This window comes from Styela clava, chromosome 10, assembly GCF_964204865.1.
Source record: "Styela clava chromosome 10, kaStyClav1.hap1.2, whole genome shotgun sequence".
NCBI lineage: Eukaryota > Metazoa > Chordata > Ascidiacea > Stolidobranchia > Styelidae > Styela > Styela clava.
The window spans coordinates 7432287-7444502 of NC_135259.1; the positions used below are offsets into that span (position 1 = coordinate 7432287).

Genomic DNA, 12216 nt, shown 5'->3' on the forward strand with positions numbered 1-12216 from the left:
AGTCGTGATTCCAGCTTTCTATAGCGACTGCTTGCAGGCATAATCTCGACCTTTTTCCTCACACATCTACCCATGCTCAGCCTAAAACTGAGATCCTAAACACAGTATTTTGCATATGGTACTGGCGCTGCAATGAGAGGGACTATCTGTAAGTCGCTGGTCGAAATGAGTGACGTGCGTTCAATATGAGTCACGCGTTGCTTCCTTTTCACAAATTTGTTAAATTAGCCTAGATATACCTTCATAAGACCTACAGGCATGCTATTGGTGTAATCGAATAACATCAAAACTGGAAAGAGCCGCTCTTAACAAAATCGGGGTAACACAACATTGTTATATCTGTCCATGTAAAAATAATAAGGGGCTTAATCTGCCCCGGAAAGGGCCCATGTCGTGAGTTCTAGGTCCAGTCGAGTATGATTCCCATGAAACTGGCAGGACAGCAAACAAAATACAAGGTAAGCAGTGCTAAGCCCAAACATGAAATTAAGTTATACTTGCGTAACACGAGTACGCGTGACTGTCAATTTTGCTTGTACTGTGTCAAAACTGCTTACTAAATGGACATACTGTATACACTACCGTTATCACAGAGAATTCAATTTATTCGCCTTCTCGAAACAATAGGACGAAAATGGAAAACTGATTCATATTTGGAGAATTTTTGTAACGGGAGATTTTTCTGCATGTCAAAACTGCTTACTAAATGGGCATACTGTATACTTGGTATGTCAACACTATCGTTATCACAACAACGAATTCAAGTTCTTCGCAATTTCGAAAATTAGAAACTGATTCATATTTGGAGAATTTTTGTAGCGGGAGATTTTTCCTATCCATGACAGAGAATGTAAAATTCAGCATAATGCAGAACCTTGTCAAAATTACTCATATCGTAGGATTTATCCTCACCAATATCATTGTACTTACATATGAATTGCATTTTTGTTTCCCGACGTAGAAACTGTATATGTATGCATACTCAGTACTAGCGATGTAAGTTGTTTTTCCCAATCGAATCAGAATGTTTCAACATCATATTAAATGCTAAAATTCTATAAATTTGGAACAACTCCAGGATAAATTGTGATTAAATTAATATTTGTGCCTTTTAAAAAGAAATTTTCTCGAAAAAGCTAGGATGGGATTTTAAATATTTATCCCGGAAGAGAGGAAAGTCGATAAGACGGAATTATATGTACAACCTTTTGCTTGATTTTATGTACGGTTATCGTATACTGGCAGAAACATAAAAAAATTTAAGGCTTATTTTGTCCAGATTATTCGCAACACATGATAGGGAACTCATGACACCGTCATTGAAGATTATCCTATACTTTATTGCCATGCGAATGACCTTTTCTAAAAAAGGCCTATCGAGATACCATTCACTTACAATAATTCCACAGTTATAGTATAGGAAGGAAAGTTCACAATTGCAAAGGAATATATTAAAAATATATCATACAGATAGAACAGTGTAGCACAGAATAATATGTTTCTTTAAAGATAAGAGCAAATCATCAGTTAATAGTACCCAACGTACTTTACATAATAAATAGCATCTTTTGCAATGAGCAATCAAAATACCACTTGCTCGAAAGTTCCCCTTGGCACACACACACACACACAGAAATACAATGAAACTTGACACTGTACAACTCCCGTTGTTCATATGGCTATTCAATAAAATAGCCAGCTGGGCAAAATACCAAATAGGAGCACTGAAAAATTTTAGGTAACAGGCCATATGTATAAGCGGAAAGTATAAATTCTGGATGAAGTAGTGTTTCCTCTATGAGGCAGAATGAGGGAAATTTTCAAATTGTGGCCCAATACATTCTATGCGAATATATTGTGTAACTGTAATGCATCAACCAATTTCAAAAACAATATGGAAGTACTATATCAAAAAAAGTTTGAATATGAGGATAACCATAAAATATTTTCGGATTCTTTTCACTAAGAAAATAAAACTGACACAAACCTTTACATTGCAAGCTTACCAAAGATATCACATTTTATGAAGTGGTTAGATTACCCAAGAATTGGCCTAAAACGTCAACTAAACTTGACAATTCAAAAATCAATTTGGTCCGATTCAACTTTTACGAACTCCAATCAACATTTAAAAACTCAAAATGTACTTACTCATTTATAAATTTAAAAGAATACTATTGTCATTTCACAATGATCGAAATACAGTATACACACTACTTTTACTACATAAAAAGAGATGCACCAAATTTTAACGAAACAACAAAGCATAGAAAACTTGGCAAGTAAATCCGTCATTAAAAAAGTATTCTGGAATGCTTATGAGGGAGTGAAATATGCCAGATGAAACACTTATCTATTGATGAATGTGATATAACAAAATCCACAGAATCAAAATCATGCAGTGTCAAAATCAGTATAATTACAACAATAAATTTATTTACATAAAAAAGAGAAAGAGTTGAAAATAGATTATCCTAAGAGATTGAAATGTTCGTCTGCCTCAGAATTTCAGTTAATTTTTATAGTTATAAATATTCTTTATGGCATCAAAGTTATATATATCTGCTATTCGAAAAAAAATCCAGTCTATTCAGAACAGGCCAGAAGTAGTATTACAGAAATAGTGTTGTGTTGGTGTTGGTGTACAGAAAGACTATTTAATCATATAGAATAGTCAGCATTATTCCTGCAACATCATCCTCTTGTTATACACATACTAATCAAATCCTAAAGTCAAATCCAATAGCGCAAAGACATAGAGAATAGATTGGTAGTTAGTCTTTTGCAACCACAACTAATAGTTATTCAGAACATTATTTGGTGCTCCTGAATGGTGTGCACCAAGATGGCGCACAACCTTAACCCCAAACTGGTACACATACTATGTTCAGGTTGTGCGCCATCTTGGTGCAAATACTTCAGGAGCTCCCATTAATATTTATACATCCCACAAACGATAATAACTAATACGAAAACTGGACAATAAAATTTATGATTGCAAACCAAGCGTCTTGAAGAGTTGAAATCGGGTATAACACTCTCCAACTCTGTCACCCAGGCATAAAAGACAACAAATTTTTCTGACACATGCATGAACCATACTACCCATCAGTACCTTGGATCACAAATTTGGCATGAGAACATAATGTATCGCTTGTATATACTGTAAGTTCCAATAACAGCACCAATGTACGAAAACAATAAGTCGTATAAAAAGATATTAAAAAAATGTAAAATTTATATATATCTAACTTTTATATAGTATAATAATTTTTAGCTGATTTCAGCTTAAAACAATTGCTTATGAACTACTGCGGTTCATAGGTGGATCAAGTATGAGCAGTATATCCTATTATTGACCCATACTTATGATGTTGATAAATTAACACATTCTTTCAAATGGTAAAATGTGCAATTAAAAACAAGTATTACGCAATATGCAATATTGATCTCTTTATCCAGATGGTAATTGATCAGACAACCAGGTTATTCCTTCTTGCAATCCATCACCTGTTTTTGCATTGCTTGCACTAAATAAATCATAATTTATTCATATTGCTTAAGGAATGTTTAAACCTTTTTTTTTTAATTTAGAAATAAATAATTCCCACGCAGCGTGATAATTTGGATTGAAGTATTGAGCCAGGGAGAGCAAAATCTGAACAATTTACTATTCTGAAATAAAATATTCGAATATCACCTTCGGATACATACAAAACTTGGGTCATCTTCAATAAGAACATTTAAAAAATCATAATCATGAACATAAAGACAAATGCGGGAAATTATGGCCTATGTATGGTACTTTGAAATCCTTGATATTGATAATCTACACTCAAAGGCCCAATAGATTTTGTGGCTTATTAAAATATATTTCTAACTATATAAATCATTATTTTCTTACCATATATGCCATGGTTTGTTTTTAATATGGTCTAATCCAAGAAGTTGAGAACATTTTACAGCCGACAATGAATCTTGTAGATCCATTTTATTTGCGTAAAACAGTATTGGAACCTTTCTCATCTTTATATCTGAATATAACAAAACAAACCCAGTATTACATGTTTAGATGTTAAAGAAATTTTTAAACATATTTGCTACTGGATAAACAATATTTTCAAGAATGCACATAACTTATGTGTATAAACTAGTAAAAATTAGAAAGTTTCAAGCAAAACAATGACATACATATAAGTATGAAAAATACAACAGTGCTGTAGAATGAGTAAAAATTCACACCAGACACTATGAGCATTTAAAAACTTCAATTCTGATCCCTACACCCAAATTCGATCCCAAGATCAAGGAAATATAGACTCGACCAACACCAGCTCGAGATAACAAAATCTTGACTACAAACACTTTGGCATATGCCAGCCTTGTCAAATTGTTTATTGAGAATGTTTCAAAACCGTCAGAAATCAGAATGCTTATTTAGATTTCAACGTAAATGTTGACTTTACCCCAGTTAGAAATAGAAAGATGGAATTTCCAATCTGACCCTGAACTTTTAAAATTTCTACATCAGTTCTGACTTCAGAGGTTTGAAAATAGGTCTCCGGCTAGGAATTCAATAGAATATTCAAAAACTGTCTCCATAGCCCCAAGGTAGTGAAGGCATATGAATGTGCAAATGATTATTACTTTTATCAGTGAAAAAATTAAAAAACTTTAAAATATTCAGTTCCCAACCAGGTTATATAAAAAGTAATACTTACCAACATGATTTAACAAATGATCAAGTTCATCTTTTGCGACAGCCATTCTCAGTTTATCAGCGCTATCTAACACAAATATGATTGCATGTGTTTCTTTGTAATAATGTTCCCACAGATTACGATATCGTCCTTGTCCAGACATATCAAAGACCGTAAAGGATATACTGAAAAAAAGGATAATGTTATGCCTGTTTTTTTGCAATTGCATTTCTTTAATATTGTTAAAAATCTAACTTAGCACTTCTATAAGTTCAATCATGAAGCCGAAATAATGGTTTAGCTCAGCGTTTTTCAAACTTTTCCGATTCGTGGCCCCCTTTTACAGACTTCCAGCAATCTGAGGGCACCTGTGCTTCTATAAAAATACATGAATTTGCGTTATATTTTTCGCCTGTGTATAATAAAAACCAGCGAATGAGAGCAAGAGGAATAAATGCATCATACTGGTAGACAATTTACTTTAATATTGCAGGAATTGGAAAAGGCACGGTATCGTATCTATACAAGGTCTTTGCTCATGCCCCCCACTCTATACTAAGCCCCCCCCCCCAATAATTTGAGTATCTAATTCAAAACATGTATGGTATGGTAGAACAATACTAGACTATGTGCTCTAATTTATCTACCACTGCAAAACATATTTCGGGGTAATTGTATACCGTAACCGTAATAAAAACAAAAATACGAACCTAGAATTGTTGAATTTTTCAACAGTAAATCCAACAGTTGGGACAATATCTTGACGTTGTGTATCGGGAGGCTTCAAATGATTTATGACAGTTGTTTTTCCGCTGTTGTCTAAACCTATGCACAAAATGCTTGCTTCTTTTTTCTTCATACCCAGCCATTTTCGCAATTGGTCAAAAAGACCCATTTTCCTATGCCAGTCTTCGATTGATGTATTGTAACTTCTCAGTACCGGTGTTTGGTGATGGCCAATAACACCGTTTCCTGAGCCTATACTGTATGTACCGGTACACGCCGAATTATTACAATTCGTTGAGTCGCTTCTAGAACGGTAGCGGTACCGGGACAGATTCTTCTTGGTTGGATCTACTAAATACAAATCTACAAAATACAGAGAAACAAGACGCCAATGCAAAAATTTTACTCTTCGTTTGGTTGTCAGTGGAGCAACCAAACATGTGCACCTTCAGAATTTGTACAATAATTGTTATATTGCAATTATATGTTTTGTTATACGGATATTTAATTTGATAACGTATAAAACTACAATGAAAATTTTGAAATCAACAAAAGATAAGTTTTAATTCACAATCCCGAATATAACTGCTCCATGCTAGTTATTTTATATTACTGAACACCCTAATTTTTCGAGTGGGAAATTTTGTAATTTTTGAATGTTTGTGTATTTGGAGGTGTGACAGGAGGTGTGTCAGCATAATCTGCTCTTAATCTCCCGAAGTTCTTCTACGATGGAACATTACAGAAGGGATAAATCTATTAGCCACAAACTAGAAAATCCGTTTGCCGACGTGCTGAAGAATGAAAATATATGTAAGGTACAGTAAGTTTTTGATTATTCCAGTGTTTGGACTTTTGCATCGGACACTGCCAAAATCTGGTGTATCACTAAGGTTATTTTTAAACTAGGTTTCAATCACGTTCGTGTGACTATTGCCATTTTTCGCTTTCTTTCTGTAACAAGCTAGTAAATTCTTGATTATTTTTGATAGCATGAATGGACGTGTCAAATTGCATTGCCTAAAACAATCGGGTCTCGTGTAGTTTCGTACCTAACGTACTTCTAGTAGGCGTAGCATAACAATTTTTGACATGCCAATCCTAACCCTCACTGACTACGTCATCCAAAAATTGCGTCACTATGACGTCACAATCACGTCATAGAGCTTGCCAAATACTTGTACGATCGCCCGAAATGGCATTGGCGCTGACGATGAAGAACTGACTAACGTCAGCGATCTCTCTCCTATCGGGATCGTTGCGACGAGAAAACGAGAGATATTACTGTTCGATTTCGGGTTCTCGTCTGCGCGTCTTGGATGACAGTTTGCATTATTTGAAGGGCTCTATTACGTCACTGTGACGTTGTGGTGACGTAATTTTTGGATGGTGTGGTCAGGTGGGGGTTAGGATTGACACGTGGAAAAATTGTTATGCTTCGCCTACTAGAAGTACGTTAGGTACGAAACTACACGTGACCCAAACAATCGGGCCTAGTGTTGTTTAGAACCACAAGTATTTCAGAATTCCTACTCACTAACCCCTCTCATATCGGGATCATTATGACGAATAAACAAGAGAAATAGCTTGCTCGATTTCGGATGATTGTATGCTTTTGGGCAACCATTCATAGCCTATATTTTGGCGGGCCTCATTACATCACTAATGACGAAGTCATGATGTGGTCAGGAATGACATTTGCAAAAATTGTTGTACAATATGCAGATATGGTACTGAACCACACCAGACCAAAATTTTCTTAAAGTTCTGAGTCCAGTCTCTCTGGCGATCACACATCTCGATTCGAGTTACATTGAGTGTTTGATACGTGGATTCGGGTCTCCAAAACGCTGGTATATAACACTTTTCCAATGCATCTACCTCTTTACTTTATCTTACAGGTTCAAATATCCGAATATAGTCAATTGAGCAAAGTTTTGGGATATGCAATAAGTAAACTTCGTCACCCATCAACTAAACTTATGTTGATCCAGGGTCAAGGAAAAGCTTTACACAAAGTTGGAAATTGTGTGAGAATATTGATGACAAAACATGATGTGAGTGGGTTTTGAGTAGTGCTTGTGTAACGTTATATACTTCTCAAGAGCTTTAGAGATACATGTTTTGTAGATCAGAATTTACTAATACCCTTTTCTAATCAGCTTGACGACATCTTCAATGTTTATTAATTTGGCAATGTTTTCAAAATTAGTAATACAGTGTCACTATTCAAATAATCAATTTTTTTATTCTCATTTTTGTTTATTAAACCTTGAATTGCTTCTATTTTGCAGGTACTTATCAAGTTTAGTTCCACAAAATATGAACACTGTTTTTACTTATTTTGTTTCTTCAATTTTAAGAATCTTCACAGATGTGATGCATTGACTCATAAGATACATGAAGATATCTGGTTGCCAATAGATACAGAGAGTAATTTAGATGGGTAAGTTTTGAAAAATATATAGAAAAGTAGCCATATCTTATACATTGAGACAATTTTTCTTTTTTCTCAAATTAGTATGACAAGAAAAAGACTATCTTTAATTGTGTAAAAGAGGCTAGCTCTTTTTTATAGCTGCAACAATAAAAGTTAGCAAAATTATCCATTGGTACACAACTTGCCCAATAATTGCAGGATTAAACGGATATGCACCTATGCAACATTTTATCAATATTGCCCTTTTTTCGGCATTGCACTGTAATTCAAGAACAGGGTACATATGGTAAATAGGACTCACAGAAAAGTATGATTTTATCGATGCAGACAGTTTTATGAAAAAGCTCCCGCTTTTTGAATATATTAATTGAGAAATTTGGTGCTTGACAGATTTAGAATAGGTTGTAAAAATTGAATAACTATATCAAATTTTGTATTTCTTCTTTCTGTGTTTACCAGGATAAGTGTTAAAAGGCATATTCCTGCACTATTTGTGATTTTGGCTAAAGATGATCTACCTGTTGCTCTAAAAACTCATCCTCAACGACTACAGTTAAAATCTGCTTCAAATATCGCTAGCCGACCGGAAACGAAGTTAGCATCGGGACATCGCCAAAGAAAGCCGCACAAATAAACAGAAGCTCCATGTGTCGCGATCAGCTGCAGATTTTTTGTCGAATGTAGTGATATACACGGTGATTTTCATCATTTTTGGTGAAATGGAACCCCAATGAAACACTGTGTGGAGGCTCAAGCTGCAAGGAACCCCTGTCTTGTGCAATAGTCTATTTTCCTATATATTTAACCCTATTCGTATAATAATAATAGATTCTCGGATTTGAATGTAACTTGGCCTGTATTGACGGTAGGTACCCTGGTCGAAAAAAATACCTGTTTGGTGTCTTGTGACACCAACGAACGGTTCATATCTACAAATATTTTAAAAGCTATGAAAGTGATTCCGAAAATAGCACTTGTGAAGTGTTGCCAAGTAGTGGAAGTGCATTATAGACTGGTACATCCCATACTGCTGTGATGAATGTTCTTTTATGGTCATCTTGCTATGACAAACTGCAGGACTTTTATAACCTTCCTTAATGCTCTTTCAATGGGACAAATTATCGGTATGTTCAAAACAGTCTTTAAACTACTATTGTCTACATGCATCCATTCTATAGTACCTTTGTTACTTGCCAAAGTATTATATAACGATAATAATGCGAGGTATATGCAATTCTCTTGTCTAGCCTGTTAATTAAACATAATTCATTGGAAAATGGATGGAAAAAATGACATCTAAAGTGGGGCTTCCCAACCTTTTCCAGTTCGCAGCCCACTTTTATTGCTATTATGTTTGTGTGTCCCTGTTAATATATGAGGAAAAAAAACAATGTATCCATGTGCAATTTACTGTTAATTACCTTGAGCTCACATATTATCAGACCAAATATAGGCTTGACAGGAGACCAGCTCACACGTAACAAACAGCCTTCGACACCTGGAAGTTGGGGCATGTAAGGGCGTAATGAAATTAATAACGCTACACAATGCATAGTTTTAATTGTTATGTACTGTATGTCACAATTTCCCGATCCAATCGAAGACTGTATGTAACATCTGAAAATGCTTCTTCGTGGATCGCAACCCACTGGTTGGGAAGCACCAACTCGAACCCTCTAGAGCAGGAGTTCTCAACCTTTTTTCTGTCAAGTACCCCCCCCCCCCCCCCAGTCACGAAACAATCAACACGAACCCCCGGTAATCGGACACCAAACAAAGTTGTGATATATTTACTAGCAATTTGCTGCAACAACAATTTATTGACTAACTCTTGTAACTAAATTAAGTCCTGATGCTATTGCCCTTGTCCTCCGCCAAACTAATGTATTCTTAAAATCTCTCCCAAGTTTCAATGAGCATATCACTTTCTGCAATGCTCGCAGCACACTGTGTTATGAGATTTCACAGTTTGCCTGCAAAGCTGTAAATTTCACATTGTTGCCTCACAATCATAACAACGCAAGATCAGGGAAAATCTACACGCTGAGTTTCAATCGGCACGCATTTTCTTCTGGTAGTAATGAAATATATTAAAAAACAGCTACACACAAAAACTCGACTGCTATCCATCCAAGTACCCCTGGGGGTTCGCGAACCCCTGCTCTAATAGAGTCCGCAATTTTATTAGCACAAAGTCATTCATGCAAAGCTTGTTCAATGTTTATTCGACAATAACATACCAATATGTACGGTAGCTAGTTAAAAACATTCCAATTTAGTTTTTGTAAGACAGACCATCTTTATCACCAAAGGTATCAAGCAACTATCTATTCTTAAAAGACCAGTCTAGCGGTTCTATTACAGAGTAGATAAATTTTTCTGCTCACATAAACGACAACAAACAAAAAAGAGATAACAGTGCAAAACTGTGTATGAGGTGATTTATATATTGAAAATATAGGCATTTCATTTCTGTTTATCAGGTTCATATGGAAATCTAATGCACTATCACAGACCAGATTCTTTTTTCTCGCATAAACAACAACAAAAAGATATTTAACAGTGCAAAACTGTGTATGAAGTGATTTATATATTGAAAATATAGGCATTTCATTTCTGTTTATTAGGTTCATGATCTACTAAGCAATAAGTTATTACTAGCTAAAAATATTTACAACACTAAAAAAACACATGCAAAAAGTATTTAAATTAAATGCAATAGCGGATGATGCAGGCTCCATAATAGTGCGAAAAGAAAATTTTTGCCAATGTACAATTTGATGCAGTGCTTTAACAGGTGCAGCAGTTCAAACATTTCTTTTTATCTGCTGACATAAGTTTTAACAATTCAATCGTAGGATCCTGATGGAAAAAGTACTGGGAGTCACAAAATTCATGTATTGAGCTCCTGCAATAATTGGATGGCCGTGGCTTTTTATCGAGTAAGCATGCATCCATATTTATAACAATGCAATAAGTACCGGTAATAATGAAGAGTGTTGGTAATCAGAAGTTCTGCCAAAGAAAATTTTAGTTGTATTTTTCCTAACAACAAAGTGTCACTTCGCTAGATCTAGTTATTCCATTTGATCAAAATATGCCCCCAGGGATGTCCAAATCGAATACGTTGAAAATTGGTTATATTCGATCCAGTTAATTCTTGATTTTATAAATAATTCATATTATTTTATTTGAAAATGTCTTTTTAAGCATTTAAAATATCTTATGAGACAACAATAAGTAACTACTGACAAAATAGAATAGAGGATACTAATTAAAACAATGTTTACTTCAATTATTCTGCGTGTCCAAATTGATAAAAATGAATAGCTACCACGATGCTAAGAGTTAAGACGGTGCAGAAGATGCAAAAACAATTTTGATTGGTGCAAAAAATAGCATTTCATCTAAAAATAAGCCAAATGTGTAACAATTTCATAAACATAAAAAAGAAAAAGGATAGCATAAGCAATAAGGAAACATGTCCATTTAAAATCATTATATAAGTCTTGGTATTATTTGCAAAGTGCACACATGTTACATTTTTTCATGGGTGACACAGGTCAGAAACAATCCTGTTCTTTTTTATATAACCATATCCAAACAAATACAATCGGAAATAAAATCAATAACCTAAAGAGAGACAGAAGCAGATGCAAAAAGTACCAAATAAATAAATAGGAATTGAACAGTTATATTTCATAACCACTTTCATTCAAAGTATTTATATATTGTGAGTAAAAGCATGATGAATCAGTCTAGTTCTGTGGGCATGGGCAACTATAGTTGGAACACTCGTGACAATATTGCATTCTATACTCGCCTGAGAGAAATGATGTCTTACAATTAACTAATGAGGTATGTGTTATTGACAGGTCAGACACAATATCCAAATAAATACATTCAAAATTTAAATCAATACCCTAAAGAGAGACCTAAACGGGTGCAAAAAAGTACCAAATAAATTAATAGGAATTGGACAGTTATATTTCAGAACCACTTCCATTCTGGGTATATATATATATATTGAGTAAAAGCATGATGTATTGCATTGAGAAAAATGCTGTCTTACAATTAACTAATGAGGTTCGTGTTATTGTTGATATCCTAAAAATCGTGTTCAATTTCTTTCTGTGTAGTAGCTGTAGGCATAATTTTCTGCAAAAATTCTGTTGTCCACTCTGTAATGAAGAAGTGACTATGAGTGAAAAAATATGGAAAAGCGAATGTATACATGGTAAATTGGGTACTCCCGAAGTATGTGAACCAAGATGGCGGGGACCGAAACCATTTGGATTTTTATACAACTGAAAAGCATTTTTTTGGGATGCTGTATAGACAACGAAAAAA

General features: G+C 34.6%; 3 protein-coding genes across 3 annotated transcripts in view; 1 reads left to right on the forward strand and 2 right to left on the reverse strand.

The window, feature by feature from the left end:
* Positions 1-1429: 1429 nt before the first annotated feature.
* Positions 1430-5805, reverse strand: LOC120337339 (ADP-ribosylation factor-like protein 6). The gene is made up of 4 exons (XM_039405108.2): positions 5411-5805; positions 4722-4885; positions 3905-4034; positions 1430-3530 (listed from the first exon to the last, which is right to left on the reverse strand). Exons 1-4 carry the CDS (start codon positions 5593-5595, stop codon positions 3455-3457), a joined length of 555 nt encoding a protein of 184 aa, XP_039261042.1. The 5' UTR covers positions 5596-5805; the 3' UTR covers positions 1430-3454.
* A 212-nt stretch (positions 5806-6017) lies between these two features.
* LOC120337344 (ribonuclease P protein subunit p25-like protein) lies at positions 6018-9348 on the forward strand. The gene is made up of 4 exons (XM_039405114.2): positions 6018-6244; positions 7328-7483; positions 7790-7872; positions 8326-9348. Exons 1-4 carry the CDS (start codon positions 6158-6160, stop codon positions 8498-8500), a joined length of 501 nt encoding a protein of 166 aa, XP_039261048.2. The 5' UTR covers positions 6018-6157; the 3' UTR covers positions 8501-9348.
* Positions 9349-10070: 722 nt separating this feature from the next.
* Positions 10071-12216, reverse strand: part of LOC120337300 (Y+L amino acid transporter 2-like) — a 37692-nt gene continuing 35546 nt past the window's right edge. The window contains exon 16 of the mRNA XM_039405053.2: positions 10071-12047. Within this exon, the coding sequence (XP_039260987.1) occupies positions 11974-12047 (74 nt within the window). The 3' untranslated portion in view covers positions 10071-11973. The remainder of the gene's footprint in view (positions 12048-12216) is intronic.

What these genes read in the sequence shown, in the direction of transcription:
- LOC120337339 (XM_039405108.2), bottom strand. Translation starts at nt 5,595, where the DNA reads ATGGGTCTTTTTGACCAATTGCGAAAATGGCTGGGTATGAAGAAAAAA. An exon ending in TCATTTGTTAAATCATGTTG is followed by an intron (nt 4,035 to 4,721) that starts GTAAGTATTACT and finishes TGTTATATTCAG; the next exon opens with ATATAAAGATGAGAAAGGTT. An exon ending in AACAAACCATGGCATATATG is followed by an intron (nt 3,531 to 3,904) that starts GTAAGAAAATAA and finishes TGATTTATTTAG; the next exon opens with TGCAAGCAATGCAAAAACAG.
- LOC120337344 (XM_039405114.2), top strand. Translation starts at nt 6,158, where the DNA reads ATGGAACATTACAGAAGGGATAAATCTATTAGCCACAAACTAGAAAAT. An exon ending in AGAATGAAAATATATGTAAG is followed by an intron (nt 6,245 to 7,327) that starts GTACAGTAAGTT and finishes TTTATCTTACAG; the next exon opens with GTTCAAATATCCGAATATAG. An exon ending in TATTGATGACAAAACATGAT is followed by an intron (nt 7,484 to 7,789) that starts GTGAGTGGGTTT and finishes TTCAATTTTAAG; the next exon opens with AATCTTCACAGATGTGATGC.